Source organism: Heteronotia binoei, chromosome 12 (assembly GCF_032191835.1).
Source record: "Heteronotia binoei isolate CCM8104 ecotype False Entrance Well chromosome 12, APGP_CSIRO_Hbin_v1, whole genome shotgun sequence".
NCBI lineage: Eukaryota > Metazoa > Chordata > Lepidosauria > Squamata > Gekkonidae > Heteronotia > Heteronotia binoei.
In genome coordinates, this window is record NC_083234.1 from 1,846,353 (window position 1) to 1,869,457 (window position 23,105).

At 51.8% G+C, this 23,105-nt stretch overlaps 2 protein-coding genes across 2 annotated transcripts; both read left to right on the top strand.

Annotated features, from left to right (window-relative positions):
- The first annotated feature begins 839 nt into the window (after positions 1 to 839).
- Positions 840 to 19,447, top strand: UBE4A (ubiquitination factor E4A). Its single transcript, XM_060250591.1, has 19 exons — positions 840 to 1,005; positions 2,873 to 3,063; positions 5,035 to 5,147; positions 5,546 to 5,698; positions 5,785 to 5,944; positions 6,254 to 6,456; positions 6,751 to 6,942; positions 7,672 to 8,005; positions 9,220 to 9,346; positions 9,729 to 10,036; positions 10,404 to 10,536; positions 11,111 to 11,298; positions 11,433 to 11,533; positions 11,621 to 11,737; positions 13,546 to 13,720; positions 13,807 to 13,987; positions 15,911 to 16,058; positions 16,855 to 17,012; positions 18,643 to 19,447. The coding sequence occupies exons 1-19, from the start codon at positions 872 to 874 to the stop codon at positions 18,776 to 18,778; spliced, it is 3,252 nt and encodes a 1,083-aa protein (XP_060106574.1). The 5' UTR covers positions 840 to 871; the 3' UTR covers positions 18,779 to 19,447.
- Positions 19,448 to 20,698: 1,251 nt separating this feature from the next.
- ATP5MG (ATP synthase membrane subunit g) lies at positions 20,699 to 22,439 on the top strand. Its single transcript, XM_060250893.1, has 3 exons — positions 20,699 to 20,922; positions 21,016 to 21,176; positions 22,280 to 22,439. The coding sequence occupies exons 1-3, from the start codon at positions 20,718 to 20,720 to the stop codon at positions 22,376 to 22,378; spliced, it is 465 nt and encodes a 154-aa protein (XP_060106876.1). The 5' UTR covers positions 20,699 to 20,717; the 3' UTR covers positions 22,379 to 22,439.
- The last annotated feature ends 666 nt before the right edge of the window (positions 22,440 to 23,105 follow it).

Sequence of the window (23,105 nt, forward strand, 5' to 3'; positions counted from 1 at the left end):
GACTTGCCATAGCAGTAGTATGTGTGAAAAGGATCTAGGGGTCTTAGCGGATCATACGCTGAACATGAGTCAACAGTGTGATGTGGTGGCTAAAAAGGCCAATGCAATTTTGGGCTGTATCGACAGAGGTATAGTGTCCAGATCACGTGATGTGATGGTATCGCTTTACTCTGCTCTGGTAAGACCTCACCTGGAGTCTTGTATTCAGTTTTGGGCACCACATTTTAAGTAGGATGTAGATAAGCTGGAATGGGTCCAGAGGAGGGCAACAAAGATGGTGAGGGGTCTGGAGACTGAGTCCTGTGAGGAAAGGCTGAAGGAGCTGGGCCTGTTCAGCCTGGAGAGGAGGCGGCTGGGAGGTGACAGGATCGCCATCTTCAAGCATCAGCAGAAGCAGTGTCCAGATCACACGAAGCGATGGTATCGCTCTACTCTGCTCTGGTAAGACCTCACCGGGAGTCTTGTGTTCAAGGGAAAGGTTGGAAGGGGGCGGCTGCGGGGGATGAAGGGCCGGGAGGGACCAGCCCAGAGGGGAGGGGGCGTGGCCCGGCAGGGGGGTGCGCGTCCCCTCCCCCTCAGGCGCGCAGCGGGGGGCGGTCTCCCCGAGGCCCCGCCCAGCACCCTCCTCCCTGCTTCCGGCGCGAGGCGGCGGCGCTTCTGTCCCCGGCTAGTGACGCAGCGGCGCGATGGGGTGACGTGTGCGTTGCCAAGCTGACTGGCCGGAAAGTGGCGAAGCGGCCCGCTCAGGTCAGCCGAGCGCCTCAGTCGGGCCCTCGGCGGCCGGGCAGCCCCGGGAGGAGGAGGAGGAGGAGGGCGCGGGCCTGGCGGGGATTGTGCGGCCGGCCCCGCATGGAGGGCGCGGGGCGGTGAAATGACGGACCAGGAGAACAACAACAGCGGCGGCGGCGGCGGCATCTCCAGGAACCCCTTCGCCGCCCTCTTCGGCTCCGTGGCCGACGCCAAGCAGTTCGCCGCCGCCACCCAGAAGCAGCAGCCGCCGCCCCCGCTGAGGCCGCCCGCAGGTGAGAGAAGGAGGCTGTGCAGGGATGGGGGGGGGATGGGGGGGGGGCAGCCAGCCTGCCAGGAACAGCCTCCCGGGGAAGAAGGCAGCAGGAATGGAGAGAAATGTGGGGAGGCTTTTGCACAAAGCCACGCCAGGTTCTCCGCATCTTATATTTCTCTGCTTTCTGGTGGGCGGGGCTTTGACCTTGCAGTGCCCTGGCTTGCTTCATAGATTCAGCTCTCCACAGACAAAGGCAGACATTGCTTAGAACAGGGGTGGCCAACGGTAGCTCTCCAGATGTTCTTCGCCTGCAACTCCCAGCAGCCCCAGACAGCATGGCCAATGGCTGGGGCTGATGGGAGTTGTAGGCAAAGAACATCTGGAGAGCTACCGTTGGCCACCCCTGGCCTAGAATAAGGTTTGGGATGTTCTAACCCAAAAGGGAGCAGGAGGGCTGTGGCCTAGAGGTCACTGGAGGAATGCAGAGGAGGACAGAGCATAAACAGGAAGCAGACCTAGACAGAGGGGGTCCAAAGGAAGAAAAGAAAAGGAGTACAGGGCAGGGTGTAGAACAGGGGTGGCCTACGGTAGCTCTCCAGATGTTTTTTGGCTACGACTCCCATCGGCCCCAGCCAGCATTGCCAATGACTGGGGCTGATGAGAGTTGTAGGCAAAAAATATCTGGAGAGCTACAGTTGGCCCCCCCTGGTGTAGAACATGGTGACAAAACAAGTATCCCCTTCAGAGGAGATGGTGTAGGTGAAAGCCAGGTCACAAAGAACAAGCTGTGTGCAGGGGTGATTGCACGTGAGTTTAGTGCAGGGTATCTCATTCCAGTTCAGAGGGGACATCATTTCTCAAAGCTGTCATTCCAGTGCCAGACATTGATGTTTCACTGAAAGGGCCCTCATTTGGTCTAATGGACCATGTTTGACTCACTTACTTCTCCTAATCTATACCTTTTTTTTGCTCTACCTTTGCACTAATTTAGTGGTGTCCTGTCAAGTCAGCTGTGATTCCTGGCCCTGCTACATCTAGGGAACTCCCTTTTTTTCCAAAGGGCTCCTTGTCATTCATTTTTATTACACCTGAAGCAGGTCAGCAGGCTGAGTCCCCTTTTGCTGCTGGTTTCCATGTAGGGCTCATGTGGGTGGTGGAGGTGGAAGTTCTTGGGTGCTGCATGCCCTCCCCGCAACCAAGAGTTGAAGGGTGTTCATTTGATAGTCGTCTTGTCCCAAAGGCTTGGGGATCTCTCCTGGACCCTTTGTCTGACCCAGCATCGTGTTCCCTGCAGTGGACAGACCGTGGCAGTGATACAGATATACTAGGCTTCCTCCTCTCCAGCTGGCAGTCAGAGAGGGGGTTATGTCTAGCTGTCATGGTTAATAGTCATTGATGATCCTTTTCTCCTTGGAACAAAAAGCTGCAAAACATAGAGTCTCCTAGGAGAAGTAAATTAGTTGAAAGTGAAACATCTGTTAGAAATCCCCACTGGTTACCTGAATTCCAGCCTCTGAGATGGAGGCATCCAGCTGTGCATCTTGAAGAGGAGGAGAGTTCCTGTTGGTGGAGCAGCTGTTGTGGTAGCTGCCCTGGCTTGGCATACAGATGGTAATCACACAGTTATTGGTACTGTATTGGGACATCAAGGGAAGGAAAGAGCTAAAAATGCCCAGCCTGTGTGTAGCTGGCAGGTAGCCTCCAAAGAAAGCAGTGCCCTTCAGTGAATCCCCTGAAGCTGCTGCTTTCCTTGAATAGAAACCAGTCTGAGCCACAGGCTCTGGGAGATTCCTCTTGCATCTTGACACTGTCCTTTGAGGGCTGCCTGCTTTTGGCCATAGTGGGTTGGGCTAGGCTTCTCATTAACAGCTGTCCTCTTCCAGTGGAAGAAACTTCAGCCAGCCAGGATGAGTCTGACAACAGTGTGTCTGAAAGTCTGGATGACTGCGATTACTCTGTGGCCGAGATCAGCCGTTCCTTCCGCTCACAGCAGGAGCTCTGTGAGCAGCTCAACATCAACCACATGATCCAGAGAATTTTCCTGATCACTCTTGACAACAGTAAGTCAGGGGCTTTGCTCTCTGGGGTTCTTGGCAGCCCAAAGTAATACAGCTGGGATGAACCAAGCCCATCTTCCATGGGGGTTCTGGTGGTTGTGTGGGTACTGCCTGAGGTCCTTGTGGAGGACAGGTGCTGACTTGGCTGCATTGGAGCCAAGACATCCTGGGCTGCTCAACATAGGGCCCTCGTGGCCTAGCAAGCCTGTGTTTTGTGGTTCACTGCCCCAGAAACTTTGTACTACATCCTGTTCTTCTGTACAGCATGAGACTAGCAGATCTCAAGGACTGGCCGCTTCCATATGAAACCACCACAACCATTGGCTATTTTCAGAGGACACCATTTAAGAGTAGGTGGGGGGCTGTCTGAGAAAAGGTGTTCTTGGTCATCATGGCACTAAAACTGTGGAACTCCTTCCCCAGTGAGATTATTTCCTTTATTTACATTATAGTTGGCCTTTCTCACCGAAACTCTGGGTGGATTACATCACATGAGTCAAATACAGTCCACAGGATGGAGCACCCAGTAGAATGTGCAGTAGGGTTTGGATTGCAGGAATCTGGAGCAACATATAAGTGTTTAAACATGATCCCTTAAACGATGCAGAAATTGCCTAGAAGGAGCATACCTAAAGCAAGAGACAGTATGTAGGAGTGTAGTCTACAGCTGCTATCCGTTTGTCAAAGCATCTTTTTGAACCATTTCGTTACAGTGTTGCCCTACCTGTGTGTATAAAATAAAACTCTCCTGAGTTTTCCCCCTTTTGCATAGTTTGTGGGAAACTGGGCCAGTGGCTTTCCCTTACAGATCCTTTTCCCTGTTTATGTATTTAAAGTTATTCTTAATGTCTTTTTAATGGTTTGCTGCCTTGAAAGCCCTAATTGGTGGGAAAGGCAAGATAAAAATGTCACTGACTTAGCTGTTCTGTGAGCTGAGGGTCAGCATTCTGAGCCCTCTCTTCCCTCCCACCTGGGAAATTTATCTGCTGTGTTTGTGGGATGCAACAGAGACATTTTCTTTGAAGGGGCCATGGGGTGGACCAGCCATTTAAGTGATGGGGAAAATTCATCCTGCATGCCTGACTGCAGCCCACCCAGAGGGCCCCATCCCAGCTATGTTCTGCTGGCACCTCTCGCCATTCCTCATTGGACTGAGCACCCGCCTCTCGCTGGGCCTCACACAGGGGCACGATGGGGCCACAGTGGTAATCCAGAAGCTGCTTCCAACTGATGCCTCTTGTGGACCTTGTGGCAGCTGGCTGGGGGGGATGGGGCACGGCTTGGGCTCTGCCCACTGCAGGGAGGGGTGGGGAATCCCCTCTGCCAGCTGGTTGTCATGGATTGAAAGCATAGCAAATGCCAACGGTCTGCTCCAGTATAAGGCAGCTTCATGTGCCATGTGAGCCAACCCAAGGACTCCAGTGAGAGCCAGTCCTGGCTTTCTGTCAATTAACTGGAGCAGGAGATGATCCAAAAGACCTCAGAAAGCATAACTCTTGCAGAGGGACTATGGCTCAGTGGAAGTCTCTCGTTTGCATGCAGAAGGCCCCAGGTTCAAACCCCGGCATCTACTCAGTGCCAGCCTGTGTAGACAACATTGACATGGGTGGACCAAGGGGGGCCTGATTCCATATGAACGTGAGACATGCCTCTCTGTCCCTTGACCCTTAAGGTCTGTGAGGCAGACAGCCTTGGCGGAAGGGGGAGTATGGTGTAGTGTTGGGGTAAAAAGTAGCAAATATTAGTTTAAAAGTTCTTTAGAGGTGCTAGTTCTGAATGCTGCTTGATTAGAAAGTGTTGTGGGATAATTTTGGGGTGGTTATATAGTTTTAATGTGTCTATTGTATACTTTTACTGACTTTTTAAAAGTTGCTTTGAGGCACGCAAAAAGCAAGAGTTAAAATATTTGTTAGTAAAGAGTTGTAAGTGCCTGCTGGTGACTTCTGAGCTTCAGAACCCTCTCCCCACCCCCAGGTGATCCCAGTCTGAGGAGTGGCAATGGGATTCCCTCGCGCTGCGTCTACCTAGAGGACATGGCAGAGGACCTGGAGGACCAGGACTGGCTGGACATGGAGAATGTGGAACAGGTGCCTGGGGAGGCTGGCTTTGCCCTTTGGGGTTGGTCTTGTGAGTGGGAGATTTTGGTCCTCTCTAAAGATTTTTTCGTGGCTTGGTTTCTACAGCCACCTCAATTGCTGGGTGGAACTTTTCCTTGAATCATAAAGGCGCTTCTGCCTTGCAGCCCATAATATTTAGTTTTCATTTATTTAAAGCATATATATGCCCCAGCTCCAAAATAAATCCAGTAATTGACCTAATTCTAATTATTGCTGCTAAGCGTTAAGGATGCAGCCTTTAGAAGAAGGGCTAGCCAGCATCTGATTTCTAAGCAAGGGTCTGATTTCTAAGCAAGCAGTGGTGAGTGAGAGCACTTGAGCACTTTCCACACATGCCCTTATCACCATCTTGGGATTTATGTTTCCAGGCACTCTTCACCCGACTGCTGCTCCCAGAGCCAGGGAATCACTTGATTTCCATGACTACCACCACTGCGCAGAATCTCTCAGCTGAAAGAGATGCAGGGGAGAAGCGCATTCTGCACTACCTTTTTGCCTGCTTCCAAAGAGCAAAAGAGGAGGTAGGTAAACGTGGCACGCCTCTCATTAGCCTGCTGGCCCTGAGCAGAGCAGACCACAGGCAAAGTGCTCTCTTCTGTTGCCCTAGATCACCAAAGTGCCAGAGAACCTTTTGCCCTTCGCAGTGCGCTGTCGGAATCTGACTGTGTCCAACACCCGCACGGTCCTCCTCACACCAGAGATTTACATCAACCAGAACGTCTATGAGCAGCTGGTGGACTTGATGCTGGAGGCCTTGAGAGGGGCTCGTAAGTTGAATGTGTGAAGCTGCCCTGTACACAACCAGAGTGCTGGTCTCTTTTCTCCTCTAAAGAGCAACAGCTCTCTGATGTCTCTGGCAGAGGCCTTTCACATCACCTCCTGCCTGATCTTTCTAACTGGAGCTGCTGCCAGGGACCCTCTGCATGCAAAGCCAGTGCTCTGCCCCTGAGCATGGCCCCCTCCTCTAAGCTGGGGCAGAACCTCAGGGCCCATGAAAGTTAATGAGCTGCAGCTTCTAGAAGTCTTTAACGGGTACTTTTAAATTTGCTTTTCCTTTCTCTGACCCTTCTCTATAGACTTTGAAGAAGTAACTGAGTTCCTGGAAGAAGTCATAGAAGTCATTACCTTGGATGAGGAAGTGCGGGCATTTGGGGAGGTCATGGTGCCTGTCTTTGAGATCCTTTCGGGGCGGATCAGAGAACTGCACCTTTGCCAGATCCTGCTGTATTCCTACCTGGACATGCTCCTTTACTTCACCAGACAGAAAGATATAGCCCAGGTGAGCCCTTGGCTGCTGTTTCCCGATGGTGCCAGGGAGCAGTAAAGCAACCTGCCACATGAACCTCCAGCCAGAGCTGCCCTTCTGAGGAGATGGCTGCTCCTTCTCTGCCGCACTTTCCTGCAAGACTCTTCCTGATCCACTGGACTGTGATGCTTGCCACGCAAGGAGCAGCTTCCGTTGCAGAGCCTTAACTTTCTGAAGGGAATTGCAAAGGGCTTATTTGTTGATGCTCATGGGGCAGCTGTTCTTGTTGTCCTTGTTTATCAGCACCTTTGGCTTCCCTTTGTTCAGGTCTTTGTGGAATACATCCAGCCAAAGGACCTGACCAATGGGCAGCTGTACCAGAAGACTTTGCTGGGAACCATCTTGAACATTTCATGCTTGCTGAAGACTCCGGGTGTTGTTGAGAACCATGGCTACTTCCTGTCCCCGTCTCGGTCCAGCCCTCAGGAGATCAAAGTGCAGGAATCCAACATTCATCAGGTGGGTGGAGGTGGCGCGTCTTCACAGCCAGTGCTGCTCATGTAACTGAACCAGGTAGCGGCTAAAATAGGGGAGGATGTTAGATAATGACCACTGCTTTCATTTTTAAATGTATAAACGCTTATATGCGGCCATTCCTTCCAAAATGGATCCCCAAGGTAACTCACAACAAAGGCCAAAACATCAAGTACAATACAGCCATGCAGACTGAACAACTAACCAAAGCCAGTCAGCAGAAAAAGAACAAAAAAATAAATAAGTTGGTCAGACAGACATTTCTCATAGCCTCCTTTTGTAAAGTGCTAGCAGAGAGGTCAGGGCAGCCAGCCCCCCTTGGCAAGGACTTACCCAGAGCAATGACCTCTGGTGTGTCCTTCTCACCCTGCATGTCAGAAGATGAGGCCTTTGAAGAAGGTCCACGTAGAACCACTTCATGGGGGAGAAAGTGGTCCTCAAAACAGAAGAGACGTTTGCCAGTGCCAGAGGGGTAAAAAGTTAGCCAGGTTCATTCTTAAACATATTAACACTTCCATGCTGCCATTCCTTCCAAAACGGATCCCCGAGGCAGCTCACCAGAGGCCTCTCTGATCTGGGAAGCTGCTGGTGTTCATTCTACAAACAGGGCACTGGGAAATACGACTGGTATGCAGGCTTAAGACCCAAAGAATCTTCCAGCTGTTAATGATGCTCACGTGGACATGTGTGTTAACAGTTCTGTTTTGGCAACAGTTCATGTCTCAGTTCCATGAGAAGATCTACCAGATGCTGAAGAATCTGCTGCAGCTGTCTCCACAGACCAAGCACCGGATCCTGTCCTGGCTTGGGAACTGCCTCCATGCCAATGCAGGCCGCACCAAAATTTGGGCCAACCAGATGCCAGAGATTTTCTTCCAGATGTATGCTTCAGATGCCTTTTTCCTGAACTTGGGGGCTGCACTCCTTAGGCTGTGCCAGCCCTTCTGTAAGCCCAGGTCTCCCCGCCTCCTCACGTTTGATCCCACCTACTGTGCTCTGAAGGAGCTGAACGAGGAAGAGCAGAGGAGCAAGAATGTGCACATGAAAGGTGAGCCACAAGTGGTGAGGCACTGCCCAGGCATGTGCTAGAGCTTCGTCCAGCTTTGCTTCTGGGAAGGTCTGCCACAGGGTTGCCATGACGCCAACTGGACATGTTCCAGGCTGTTCTGTTGTAGGCCACGCATTTTAGAAACCGTGCTAGACTGCTCTTAATGTGTTGTTATCATACCATTACTCTTTATTGATGTCAGTTAAGTCTCTCATGTGCCAAACTTCTTCTTTAATTGGTGTATTTTCCGTACTTTCTTGCTCTTCTGCTTATCTTTAGTGCATGGAAGAGAGAGGCCAGAACTTCTGAGATCTCTCTCATCTGTTAGGTATAACAACCTAGCTGTCCAAGTCCTTGACATTGAGAATCAAACCTGATTTTTGATACCAGACTGATCTATGACATCAGCCCTCAACTTCTCCTGTTTCCCCTCCCCTTTTGTAATTTGCTGGTTAAAAACACCAAATTATTTTCTGTCTTCCCATTGTATCTGAAGAAGTGAGCTCTGACTCACAAAAGCTCATGCTGAATAATTGTTGTGGGTCTTTAAGCAGCCCGACAACTTCTGATGATGCCCAGCCCCAGAGACGTCCATCTGACCTCGACGAGGGCCAGGGCCTTTTCAGCCTAGTAGAATGAGCTCCCCCTGGAGATCCAGGCCCTACGGGATCTGCTTTAATTCCGCAGGACCTGCAAAGCAGAGCTCTTTCGCCAGGCTTCCAGCTGAGGCAGTGGGCGTCACTTGTTATCAGCCTCCCCCCTTCATTCCATCCCAGGGCTACAAGACCTGCTGGGCCTGGACAAGAGGCAGGGCTGTGAGGCAGAACCTGCCATTTTAGTCTCTGGTGTCACTCTGTAATTTTAGATTTTATATATTTTAATAATTGGGTTTTTACTGTTGGTTGTTTTTATGAGCCCGTCCTGCGGGACTGAAACAAGGTGCTGCCGGGCTCAAGCCCTTGAAGGAGGCTGCTGGAGTTCAAGAATAGATAACAACTAACTGATAATTTTGGGGGTGGTGTTTTTATTGTAATATTTTCAGTTTTTGAGCTGCCCCAAGAAGGTCTCTAGACAGGCAGAACATAACGCCCTCCCCCCCCCCCCCCCCGCATAGAGCACGAACTGGGAAACTGAATCCTCTGCCAGCCCCTTTGGGGGGGCGGGGTGTTGCTTCTCAGGGCTGGTGGGAACCACTCACTCTGCCTTCCTTGAAGGTCTGGAAAAGGAGACCTGCTTGATCCCAGCTGTGATGGACCAGGATCCCGAGTTTGCCCCCAGCTACAACCTGGTGACAGAGAACTTGGTGCTGACGCAGTACACGCTCCACCTGGGCTTTCACAGGTACTGCCTCCAGGAGGACCAGTAGGGGGCAGGAATGGCAAAGCCATTGGGAATCCTGCTTCCTGGTCCCGACTCCAGCAGGTGGGAATGAGCAGAGGGCGTTTCTTCAGGGGCTCTGCTTGCTGATGTCTCCTGGTGTGGGAATAAGCGTGAGCACGATGTTGATTCTGAGAAAGGCTGTGGGTGAAATCGGGGCTGCTGGGCTGATGAGCATCTCCTCTCTAGTCCAGGCCCCCTTTCGGAGAAGAGGCTGCACTTTCCCGGGGACTGCAGAGAGAGACCAGGGTGCAGGTTTCTCCCTTGGGCAGCTGTCTGTCTTGTGCTCTGTCCTTGATCCTTTCCTTCCTTCTGGCTCATGCTTGTGTCGGTGTGGGCTGTACAGGTTGCACGACCAGCTCATCAAAATCAACCAAAGCCTCCACCGGCTGCAGTTGGCCTGGCGAGAGGCTCAGCAAAGCTCCAGCCCCACGGCGGAGAGCCTTCGAGAGCAGTTTGAGCGCCTCATGACCATCTATCTGTCCACCAAGACCGCTATGACTGAGCCACAGGTGCTGCAGAACTGCCTCAACCTGCAGGTGTCCATGGCTGTTCTCCTGGTCCAGCTGGCTGTTGGAAACCAAGGCACGGAGCTGGTGGAGCTGACCCTCCCTCTGCCAGAAGTGAAGGAGAGTGCCCTGGCCTATGTCCCAGGTGACTGAAATCTCTGGCAGCCAATGGGGTCTCTCCTTCCGCAGGACCTAAAAGCACTCCATGCTTGGGGCGCACTCACCTGCACATTAAGGCCTTGTTAAGTCACCTGCGTTGCGGGGTGGATTTCTGGCCGCGCTTGTCTGCTCAGCCTACCATGTCTGGCCATCTGCCGCTGGTAGATCGAAAGTGTTGTCCTCTCCAGAGGAGGCTTAGTGGAACGGTGTTAGCCAAGGGAGAAGAGGGTTGCTGATCTGAGCCACAGCACTGCACAGCCACTCCATGGGCTGTGGGGAAGGGGCGGGCGGGTGGCGGCGCCGTGACTAGACTCATTCCCAGCAAGCAGCTTATGTGGGGCTTCTGTTCACAGAGTTCTTGGCTGATAACTTGGGTGACTTCTTCATTTTTCTGCGCCGTTTTGCTGATGACCTCCTGGAGACATCAGGCGACTCCTTGGAGAACGTCCTGGACTTTGTGACAGTTTTTACTGGGGATGTGGGCAGGTAAAGGCATCCTTGGCTGCTTCCCCACAAGGCTTAGTGCATTTGCTTCTAGTGAATGGTGGTTGGGGGTGGGGTGGTCCAGGTGAAAGCCTTTGCCCCAAGCTGCGATTCCTCAGCCTGCTGCTCTGGCCTTTCTGGGGCTATGCAGACAGCTGGTGGCGATAGGTTCACAAGGGCAGTGCCCAGACCTATCTTTTCATGGGCTCCTGTGTCTTGGCTGCGTACCCAGAAGCTGGGCCATACCGGGCCTAGGACAGCTGCTTGGCTGCCGCTACTGTTGGGGAAAGTGATGCTGAGTCGAACCCTCCCAAGCCTTGCAAAGGCCAAACAAGCAGTGTGAGCTTAGAAGACCAGAGGATACCTGTGCAGTTGCTGAGGTTCCATTGTTTAAATTGATTGGAGACATTTATGCCCTGCCTTTTCATACAAACATCTGCCAAGTGGCTTCCTGTGGTTTCCATGTTCTGTTTCTGTGGCTGATGAAAGTATGTAAAATAAAACTCAACCTTTGGGCTATTTGAAGGCCTGAATGGCAGGTGTCTTGGACATCCCAGCATTCTTTTGTCCCTTGTAGGATGAAAAACCCACATCTGCGTGCCAAGCTAGCGGAGGTGCTGGAGGCTGTCATGCCCCACTTAGATCCCGTGCAGAATTCGCTCGTCTCCAGCGTCTTCCATCGTAAGAGAATCTTCTGCTCCTACCGGCATTCTGCCCATCTGGCTGAGGCACTCATCAAGGTCTTTGTGGACATCGAGTTCACCGGTGAGGCAGCCGGGCTTCGTGCCCATCCAGTCAAGCCCTGTGCTGCTGTGGGGGAGGGAGCCCTTTCCTCTGCCCTTCCTCAAGGAGCTCTCTTCTTTCTCTCTCTCTCTCTCTCTCTCTCTTCCTCTGCTTAGGAGATCCTCATCAATTTGAACAGAAGTTCAACTACCGCAGACCCATGTATCCCATCCTCCGTTATATGTGGGGCACAGATTCTTACCGGGAGAGCATCAAGGTAAGGCAAGGGAGACCCTGCTGGGCACGCGGCACACGGGGCTGCATTGGAGACTGGGAGAAATGGCTACCTCTTCCCACTTGGCAGGCACTGGCAGACCATGCCCTGGAGAACCTGGAAGCGATGACCCCCCCTCCTCTCTTTCTGCGCTTCATTAACCTGCTCATGAATGATGCCATTTTCCTGCTGGATGAAGCAATACAGGTAGACCAGTTTCCCCAGGCTGGGGCTGGTGGGGGGGGGGGAGGGGGAGAACCAACAGCAGTGGCGTACCAGTTGCTTTCAGGAGTGCCTGTTGGAAGAATCCCTCCCCTGCAGCTTCCCTTTATTTGGAGAGCTTTCCAGCTTCACCTGTGCTCTGTGTGGGATGTTCGCTTTGTGATAGCTCCCAGGGTCACTGGGCTGCAGAGAGCAGGCTTCCATGGCCAGGCCCTTGCACAGGAGGAAGCAGGCTCCTCCACAGAGCTTGTGCACACAAGTGACTTCTCCCAGCTCTGCCAGAAGGAACTGCCTGGACCTGCCTACCAGATACTCTCCCTTGTTCCTCCTTACTGGCCCGGTTTCTCCCTTGAGTACACTGGGATGAGCGGGGGGGATGGGGGTAGGGGCCTCTCTTCAGGTTGTGCCTGCCTGCGGACTGGGGGCAGGCCCTTGCCAGAAGCTACACCCTTCAAAACCCCTCACCCTCTCCCCTTCTCTTCCGTTCCCACCACAAAAGAAATGGCTTTAGAACCAGGCCACGTTGTCTTAAAACCCTGAATTTCTCCTGACCCCCATGGCCTTGATTTCTGTCTGTCTGGCAGCTTTATTTAGGTAGCAACATTTATTAGCTGCCTTTCTTCCGTATGGAGCTCGGTGGCATACAATACAGATGGAATACATAAAATAGATTACACAAAAATACATAAAACCAAAAAAATTTAATCACAATTTAGGACGGCTACTAACTTAATACAAGGCGGTCCTAAATAAAACTGTCTTCAGCTGCTTCTTAAAGATTGGGGTGGGGCAGGTAGCCGTGGAGCTGCCCCTGAAAAGGCCCTTTTTCATGTGCCCACCAAGCAGGCTTCTAGGAGGGCCTCTCCCTCTGATCTTAATCCCTGGGCAGGAGCCAGTGGGAGGGCAGGGTGCTTCAGCTACCACAGTCCCAAGCCATGCACGGCTTTAAAGGCTACATCCGTCACCACTGTACCATGGTCCCTCCCAGTGCCGAGAGGTGGCTCAGTAGGATACCATGGTGGTTGCTAGTATCAGAGGCCACTGAGAGATCCAGCAGAACGAGCAGGGTCACATTGCTGCCCTCTGCTTCTGGGCAGAGATTATCAACCAAGGCGACCAAAGCAGTTGCTGTTCCAGAACGTGGCCCGGAGCCAGATTGAAATGGGCCTGGAAAAGTGGTCTCTTCCAAGAGGCCCTGGAACTGAGAAGCAATCACCTGCTCAAGCTCCTTGCCCAAGAATGAACAATTGGAGACTAGCCAGAAGTTCTCCAACATGGTAGGGCTTAGGGGTGGCTTTTTAAAAGCAGGTCTAACCACTGCCTCCTTGAGGAAGCATTTTGCACTCCCCTTGCCCCTCCTCCTCAGCCAGCCTCTTTCTGGCTGCTTTTATCAGCCCAGAGGAGCAGGAACTGAGAATACAGGTAGTAGGTGTGTCACCTCTCCAAGGACCGTGTCCGTATCCTGGGGCTTCACAAGCTGAAAGGTACCCATATGAATCAGACAAGCAGATGCCAGAGATCCTCCATCTGAACACGCATCCACATTGGCATCTAACTCAGAGTGGATTGGGGCAGTTTTGTCTGCCAGGTAGCAAGTTGATCACGATGGGCAGTCATGTGATCAGAATCCAATTCCATGGGGCTCTCCTGTGAAAGCCTCTAAGCCAGAACAACTCAGCTGGACAATTGTGTGCAGATGCTTTCCTGTCTGAATGGTGCTTTGAGTCTGGCTTTGGTTCCGGTTATCACCGACCACTTTTTCACCCCCACCCCCTGTCCCTTCACCTCTGCAGTACCTGAGCAAGATCAAGATCCAGCAGATTGAGAAGGACAGAGGTGACTGGGACAGCCTGACCCCAGAGGCACGGCGCGAGAAGGAAGCTGGTCTGCAAATGTTTGGGCAGCTGGCTCGCTTCCACAACATCATGTCCAATGAGACCATTGGGACCCTGGCTTTCCTGACCTCAGGTAAGGGCAGCCCCCTCCACTTGCGGTCGGCATAGAAGGGAGGCTTGCTTGGGAGTCTAACAGCAGTGAGTTGGCTTCTGTTGCAGAGATAAAGTCCCTCTTCGTGCACCCCTTCCTCGCAGAGCGCATGATCTCCATGCTCAATGACTTCTTGCAGCACCTTGTAGGCCCAAAAATGGGAGCCTTAAAGGTCAAGGACTTCAGCGAGTTTGATTTCAAGCCCCAGCAACTGGTCTCTGACATCTGCACCATTTACTTGAATCTTGGGTATGTTGTGTGCTGGGGAGGATCGTGTGCGGTTGGGTGATGCTGGCCCTTGTGGGCATTGCCTGGAACAGGCTGCAGGGAACAAAGAGAAAACAGGTTATAAGGGGATTGTCAGGAAAGGGATTAAGAATGAAACGGCAAATATTGTAGTGTCCTTGTACAGAGATATGGTACAGCCTCTCTTGGAGTACTGGCTTCTGGTCACTCTAAAAGGATGTAGCAGAGCTGGAAAACGTGCAAGAGAGGGCAACCAAGATGATGAAACTGTTGGAACTTTTTTCCATGGAGAAAGGCTGAAGAGGCTGAGACTTTTCAACCTGGAAGAAAAGATGGCTAAGGGAAAACATGTTAGAGGTGTATAACAGGGGTGGCCAATGGTAGCTCCCCAGGTGTTTTTTTTTTGCCTACAACTCCCATCAGCTCCAGCCAGCATGGCCAATATTTTCTCTCCCATGAAACTAGGACTAAGAGACACGACTAAGTTTATGGATGGCAGGCTCAGGACAGAAGGAAATGTTCTTTACTCAGCAGATAATTAAACTGCAAAATTTACTTCCAGTGAACAGTAATGGCTCCAGGCACAGGTGGCTGCAAAAGGATTTGAGACAGATTCATGGAGGGTAGATCACCCCATGGCTAGTAGCCCTGGGGAGTGAAGGGGGAAGCTCCAGATTCAGAGGCAGCAGAATCCCAGTGCCAGGAAGCACCTAGGCTCTCTCACCTCTCCAGGGGAAGTGGACACTGGGCTAGATGGACCACTGGTCTGGAGCAGGAGGGCTCTTCTGAGGGCATACAATATCCAATAAACTTGCATGCTAGCTGCCAAGTCTGCCAGCCGTGGCTGTAAAGGATGGAGGCCCAAGAATCCTCCTGCCGATGAATGCCGAGTCTGTAGTTGCATCCCCTTCTGGTCCAGTGGCTGAGGGCATCCTGCATGTCCTTTAGGCATGCTGTCCTGCAGTGCCCTGGGTGGGAGTTCCTTTTCTGTGGGGTTCTGTGCATGCAGGTGATGATGGTCACAGCAGCCCCTGCTCTCCAGGTGTCCCGTAAAGACCAGGGGAGGCAGAACTGCTCCCCACTTATCAAATGGACAGCAATGCTGTCAGGTGGGATGGCCAGAAGACTTGTTTGCACTCCCTGAACTGCTGGTGAAGGGCGGATGCTGATTTACAGAGGGATCCCTAAGAACATAAGAGAAGCCCTGTTGGATCAGGCAAACGGCCCATCCAGTCCAACACTGTGTCACACAGTGGCAAAAAAATTTATATATACACATACATTGTGGCTAATAGCCACTGATGGACCTCTGCTCCATATTTTTATCTAAACCCCTCTTGAAGGTGGCCATGCTTGTGGACGCCACCACCTCCTGTGGCAGTGAATTCCCCATGTTAATCACCCTTTGGGTGAAGAAGTACTTCCTTTTATCCGTTTTAACCTGTCTGCTCAGCAATTTCATCGAATGCCCACGAGTTCTTGTATTGTGAGAAAGGGAGAAAAGTACCTCTTTCTCTGCTTTCTCCATCCCATGCATTATCTTGTAAACCTCTAAATCCCTGAAGGAGATGATAGCCTCCTGGCTCAGGGAAGGGCTGTCTTTGGCTGCAAGTTGGAAGACTCCTTTGTGCACACTTGGGGAATGCTGTGCCTTCAGCCTAGGATCAGATGTGGGAGAATGTTGAACTTGCAGAGATGCATTTTAAGCAGAGTCCTTCAGAGGGCTCTCTCCAAGAATGCTCTTCTTCTGAGCATTGCTCTGTAGGAAGCAGCGAGTTGGTCTTGGAACCAGTGCAAAGGGCGGGGATGCCTGGCTGACCTCAGGCTTGCCTGTGGCTGATGATGGCGAATTTGCTTGCATAGAGGAAGTAGCAGGGGGCCTTCCCCCTCCGTGCAGTTTCCTTTCAAACCCTTTGTCTGTTACAGGGACGAGGAGAACTTTTGTGCCACAGTGCCCAAAGACGGGTGGTCGTATTCCCCAACGCTCTTTGCTCAGACTGTCCGAGTCCTGAAGAAGATTAACAAGCCTGGTGACATGGTTGTGGCATTTAGCAACCTGGCAGAAAGGATCAAGGTGAGGGGGGGCGGGGCTTGACAGTGCCCCCTTGTATCTCAGTCCTTTCCTCTGCTGTCTGTATTTCTTCGTATGGGAGAGAGATGAGTGGGTGGCTGGATCCCTGCCACAGAAGAGGGAGCCTTGAGATGGCCCCCACCTGGCCTCTGAGCATGCCTTCTGCTCTTCCTGGACTCATCCTTGGCAAACTTTTTCACCCAAAGGGTGATGAACACATGGAATTCACTGCTCAGGAGGGGGTGGCAGCTGCAAGCATCCTTCAAGAAGGGATTGGATCAACATGGAGCAGAGGTCCATCAGTGGCTATTAGCCACAGCATATTGTTGGAACTCTCTGTCTGGGGCAGTGATGCTCTGTATCCTTGGTGCTTGGGGGACACAGTGGGAGGGCTTCTTGTGTCCTGGCCCCACTGATGGACCTCCTGATGGCATCTGGGGTTTTTGGGGCCACTGTTTGACACAGAGTGTTGGACTGGGTGAGCCATTGGCCTGATCCAACATGGTTTCTCTTATGTTCTTACTTGACATGGGCCTGGGCTTCTTTTGCAAGCTGCCCAGCGTTCTTTAGCGGAGTGGCCTGTGTGGAGATAATAATGCCTTTCCCCAGGAGCTGTTGCAGCAGCAGAGCCTGGACTTGGGGGGGCTTCCAGGTGCATTTCTTCTTTTAGGGAAGGGGCTCTGGCTCAGCCAGTCATCACAGGTGATGTGGCGACCCTGGAAAGCCATGGCCAGTCAGAGTGGGCAAGTCTCAGCCTGGCCTGGCTCAGGGAAAGGCAGCAATCTGCGTCCTCTTGCAGTCCCTTGCAGACCGCCAGCAGCTCGAGGAGGAGACCTACTCTGACGCATGCGACGAGTTCCTGGATCCCATCATGAGCACGCTAATGACGGACCCCGTGCTGCTGCCCTCTTCCCGGGTCACAGTGGATCGGTCGACCATCGCCAGGCACCTCCTGAGGTATTCAGAAGTGAACATTTGGCTGCTTCCCTTTCAGAGAGGGAGCACTTGCATTCAGTTCTGCCTCCCCCCTTCCTCCAGTCCTGCTTTTCTTCCTGGCATTGCCCTCCACCGCCTCCCTCCTAACTGCTGATCACGCTTGTGCTCTTTGCCCTCCTCCTGAAAAGCAGGACCTCGTTTACTGGAAGCAGAACTCCCCAAGAGGGTGGCAGAGGCTTCGCGCTCTGTCAGAGCAGCAGATAAGGCTTCCTATATAAGGAGAGCCCTGAGCCTACTTGCAGGGAGGGTGGGATAGAAGTTCAGTGAAATAAATCAGTGCATGAGGAGAAAGAAACCTTTCCAGACTCCTGATTTTGCATGTGTCAAGCAAGTGGATCTCAAAGTAATCAGTCCTTGATTTGAAACAAAGTATGATTTATTCGATAATCCAGGTTTGATTTGAGGATTGGAACTGATACATAGTAACAGTGAAAGGCACACTTAAAGGTGACACATCAAAGCATTTTCTAAACAAGGCTACATTCTCTAAACAATGCTACATTCACGTGTGAAGAGTCACACGGCAATCTCTTATTTCTCTTGTGGTTTCCGTCCTTGAGGTCAGGCCTGAGAACCATCCCTGGAGGCGCTTTATCTTCAAAGAGCAAATTCTTGCATTTGTTAGTAAAAGCGAGAGGTGCAAACTACCCCCTAAACATTCCCTGCTTTGATGTGCCCATCTTGACTTTGGTTAGTAACAGTCATGAAGCTTTACAGATACATTCAATTGCAATATTTCATTAGCATTAGATTATAGAAAGAAAGATTCACATTGCTTGACAGCATGGGAGTCAGAAAAAGAGCAAGCTTCGGTTTAAGTCTTCTTGACAAATTTCTTCTATAGTCTGTGCACAGTTGTTTACAGCAGGGGTGGCCAATGGTAGCTCTCCAGATGTTTTTTGCCTACAACTCCCATCAGCCCCAGCCATTGACCATGCTGGCTACGGATGATGGGAGTTGTAGGCATCTGGAGAGCTACTGTGGCCACCCTGGTTTACAGCATCAGAGAGTTCATCAGCTTATTACTGATATAGAAAACTGAATGTGCTCTCTTTGCAGAACAGCTTGATGCAGTTCACAAAGTGAAACAGTACACCAAAGATGAAGAGCCTGGGGGTATTCCTGGATGCCTCTCTGGCTATGGAGGCCCAGGTTACCCCTCATGACCTGGCCACAGTGACTCAGGCAACGTGCCATTTAGTTGCCCTCTGCTGAGGAGAGCGGGGTACAGAAAGCAAGGCTTGGAGGCAGATCTTGACTGGCAGGCTGGGCAATAAGGGATGAGGCAGGCAGACCCTGGTCGCAATCCTTGCAGGGCCTCCTTCAAGGTAAAAATTGTGCCCAGCAGTAAGCAGGAGGCCTGCACAGGTGGGTCAGTGCAGGGGTGACACAGTCGCTGCATCCTGCCCTGACGGTAGCCTGGACCAGGTGAAGTTTCTGGGCAGTTTTCAAAAACTGGTCTCCTGGAAAGCACGGACATCATCAGGGAATGTTTCCAGGGGCGGGGGGAAGAGAGGTAGTTGGTGTCCACTTACTGGGCCAACAGGGAGGGAGAGAGTGGTCTTGAACCCCTTCTGCTTCCTCTTTTCAGTGACCAGACTGACCCTTTCAATCGGAGCCCCCTTACCATGGACCAGGTCAGACCAAACACAGAACTGAAGGAACGGATCCAGCTGTGGCTTGCCGAGAGGAAGTCAGCAAAAGAGCAGATGGGGGACATTCTGTGACCTGGCTTAGCCAAAGCTGCTGTGACCTCCAAAGTCTTTCCTGCAGGTGACTGGACACTTGAGCCCACCCACCCACAGTTACGGGACTCCTTGGCCACAGAGTTCTCTGGGTGGGCTCTGCCCCCTATCCTTTGGTAGAAATCTCCAGTTGCTCATTGGCTGACTTGCCTGCTGTCATGTCTCAGTGGCAGTTGTTGTCACCAACACCCCACTTCTGTTGCAGCTGCAGCTCTCAGGCCAGAAACTTCTCTTGAAGCTCTGGTGTCACTGTGAAGGCAGAAAAGCTCTCTTCTATCACCCCCCCCCCCATTTTGGACAGGTCTTTGTTATGCAAGCCTGTCCTCACTGAGCCCATGAAGGAGATGCTGCCCTGACCAAGGCTCCCGCCCTTCCTGGTAATGCAGCATCCGCCACCCGGGGGGTTAAGATAGAGGGACTGGGAAGACTGAGTTCAGGGCAGCTTCCAGAGGTTGTGCTGCACATGATGCGTTGGCCAGCCGGCACTGCCTTGGCTTGGAAGGCCTGCTGAGGAGGAAGCACTGCGTACATGTTCCTACAGGTGCCCTATGACTCCTGCCTGCATTTGTACTGTGCCTGGTTTATGTCAATATGTATTCAGTGTGTATATAGCGTGAGAATTATCTTCAAACAATAAAAGTGGCAGGTTCATGTCTGGGTGGAGGGTCTTGGTTTTTGGGGAGCTGGCAGCATCAAGAGGACTGAGTTTCTATCCCAGAATTTCCAGTTAAAAGTTGGTAAGTTCTAAGTTGCTCCTCTGAGTATGTTGCTGCCTCTTTGAAGGGGAGATCTTTGGTCTTGCCTGTAAGAGTCTCTTGGGCACCTGAGGCAGCTTGCTTAGGTTTTATTTATTTAGAACATTTATGAGCTACCTTTCTTCATTAAGATCAAAGCAGCTTATAATAAAATACACAGAGTACAACAAAAATCTAAATTTTAAATCATGGTTTAGGTCTGCTTTAATCAAATGTGGTTCTATATAAAACTGTCTTCAACTGCCTCTGAAAGCTAGAAATGGGGGGGAGAGGGGTTGTTCCTTCCTATGGTGATGGTTCCATAATCATGGGGCTTCCTGACTATGCAGGGGAGTTGCTGGTGTGCTTTAGAGGTCAGAGTATCTGACTGGGTGCTGGAAGGCCTGGCTTCAAACATGCACTGTGCCATAAAATGGGGTGACCTTGGACAGTCACTCAGGCTGGAGGAGGGGAGAGTGATGTTATGCCACCCAGAGTTCCTAGAAAGAAGGATGAGGCAAAAAATTGCCAGTTGGACAGAGGAGGGGAGGGAAGTATGCTGGTTGAGTCCTCAGCACCTTGCCCAAGTAGCTTCTCTTTAGGGGAACATAAAGGCAGCTAGATGTGAAGAAGCGAGGGGAGGCTGGGGTTCAGTGGAAGAACATCTGCTTGGCTTGCTGAAGGTCTCAGGTTCAGTCCTGGCATTTCTGGTGGAAAGGGGCAGTTGCAGGTGATGCAAAAGACTTTGGCCTGGGTAGAGAACACTGAATTGATGGGCCGGTGGTCTGATGCACCTGCATGCGTTTTGTTACTTGCTTTAACAAGGTGAGGCATTCAGTGGCTAGAATTTGAGATTGTGGAGCATTAATCTCTTCCAAATATAGTTGACAACCTCTGTGCTGTTTTGGGGAGTGCCTTTATGAGGACAGTGCGTGTCAGTCACCACCTGGTGAGGTGAGCCCCCTTGGCTCTGAGGATGCTCTTCCCAGCGCTGTGAGGGTTCCAGCAGCACATGCGCACGTAGCGGAGAGCGTGCGGCTGCTTTGGGCAAGACCGGAAGCGTCAGGCAGCCGGAGCCTCGCCAGGCCTTGAAGGCGGCAGGGACCCGCCTTTTCCTCCTCTTCCGGCCTGAAGGCGGCTTCTGCGCATGCCCGTGCATGAAGGGAGCGCGAGGGCGGCCGTTGCGCATGCGCATCCTTCCCCGCCCGCTGCGGAGGTCGCCGAGACGCCCGTCCGGAAGGAAGCAGCTCGGGAGTGTGTGCGCAGGCGCGCGGCGTCCGCAGGCTGAAAGGAGCGCCGGGCAGGCAGGCCTGACCTTGAGGGCGAGGATGGCGCAGGCCGCGCAGAGGCTGGCCAAGAGGGTGGTCACGCAGGCCCCGCAGGCGCTCTCCGGTGAGCGGGGCGGGAGGGCGGGCGGGGGCGCTGGCCGGTCTGCATCAGTGCTTAGTTCTCATGGCCTCACTCCCTCTCTCTCTCCCCCCGCAGCCGCCGTCGCCTACTCCAGGCCGCGCCTGGCCACCTTCTGGCACTACGCGCGGGTGGAGCTGGCCCCGCCGATGCCCGCCGACATCCCCAGGGCCGTCGACAGCATGCGGGGCCTGGCCAGGAGCTTCCAGGCAGGCCGCCTCAAGCACCTCACCGTCAAGGTAGAGGCCCGGGCGGGATGGGGCGGGGGGCGGGGCTTGGGCTCTGCTGATGACCTCATGCCGCTCTTGCACCACGCCTGCTACGCGATGCTCAGACCGCTAGAGGAAACCTTCAAGACGGAGCTGGGCGTGTTTAGCTTGGAGAGGGGGGCCGTAGGATCATCACCTTCAAGGCCTTGTCATATAGAAGACGGTGTGGAATTGTTTCCTATGGACCAGAACCAACAGGTTGAAATTAAATCAAAAGAGTTTCCAGCTCAACATTAGGAAGAACTTCCTGATAGTTCAAGCTGGTTCCTCAATAGAACAGGTTTCCTGGGGAGGTGGTGGGCTCTCCTTCCTTGGCAGTTCTTATAGATGGCCACCTGACAGCAGTGCTCATTCTTTGAACTTAAGCAGATCATGAGAAGGAGGGCAGGAAGGGTTGCATCAGTGCTTAGTTCTCATGGCCTTTTCGTACACATCCAGAGAAATGCTATTTGCCACGTTGGGTAGCTTGGCCAGGGATCCTGGAGGGTGGTGGGGGGTTTTGCTTTTGGCATCTTCTGGGTGTGGAGTAGGTGTCACTGGGTGTGTGTGGATGAAGGTATTTGCAAGTTTCCTGCATTGTGCAGGGGGTTGGACTAGATGGCCCTGAAGGTCCCTTCCAACTCTAGGATTCCTTGTACATTGCTCATTCAATGTCTCCTCATATGCAATGTATCAATTTATGCTGTGTTTATTGTACACAGTCTTTTTGGATGTACTGTTATTAAGCAGTATTGTGTAATGCTGGTTGAGAAAAGCAAACTATAAACATGGTAAGAAAATACACGTGTGTGTGATGTGGGCAACTGTCATTGAATATGGAACCCTGGGAAATAGATCGGAATGTTTAGTGGTTGATCTGTCTCATTTTTATGAAAGAACTGCTAGGGACTGGGGAATCCACAATACCTTCAGGGCACCCCTGACAATGTGATGGTGGTGGCATAATTTGTTGTACTGTCATGGGTGAAGAGGAAGCTTCTGGGGTGTCGTGTCCTGCTTCTGGTGATGGCTTCTGGCATTCAGGCAGGAGCAGAAGGGGTTAAATTGTTTTTCTTGTCCTTCTTGTTTTTCAGGAAGCTCTGAGGAACGGCTTGGTGGCTACTGAAGTGCTGATGTGGTTTTACATTGGCGAGATCATAGGCAAACGTGGCCTAATTGGATACAATGTTTGAAAGTCCTTTGCTGTCGAGTCTGTGCTGTAATCATATTAAATTATGATGCTAAGATCAGTAAGTTTTGGTCTGACAGTACTGTTGAAGTGTGTGGCAGGATTAGGTGTGTGATTGGAAGGCTAAGGAGAGCCCCAGAGCACTCTTTTCTTTCTCTCCTTGCAAATGGGTTTACAGCTGGGTATAATAAGTCCCTTTGTATGAACCAGAAGGACAGATCCTTAGGCCAAATCTAGATAGCTGTTCTCACTCACTGCCAGCATTGGATATGGGTCTGTTAGGGACCCACTCATAGCCAAGGAAACCTTCATCTTTCTGGGGTGCTGCTTTAGGGAAATCAAGTGGAATGTTTTCCTCTGGAGCATATTAAAATACATACACATCTTAATATCGTCACGACTCAGAGCAGCTTTTAAATCACAACTAAGACATTACAAATTAAAATTGATAGACTAAAACTCTAGGCCCTCCCCCACTCTTGAGTTTTTCTGGCTGGTTTCCTAACAAAAACTGGTCAATCCTTTTGTCCTATTTTTTTTCCTTATAGAGCTTGTGATTAAGGAAAGTAAGTCTAAATTCTTCTAACTCGTATCCTAAAGACAACTGTGCTTAAGTATCAACTAGATTGGGGTCCAGTAACACCTTAGAGACCAGGATGGCTTTTGGGGCATGAGAGTCAAAGCAGCCTCTTTGTTGGAGAGTTATGACTCTTGAAAGGTGGCACTTTTGT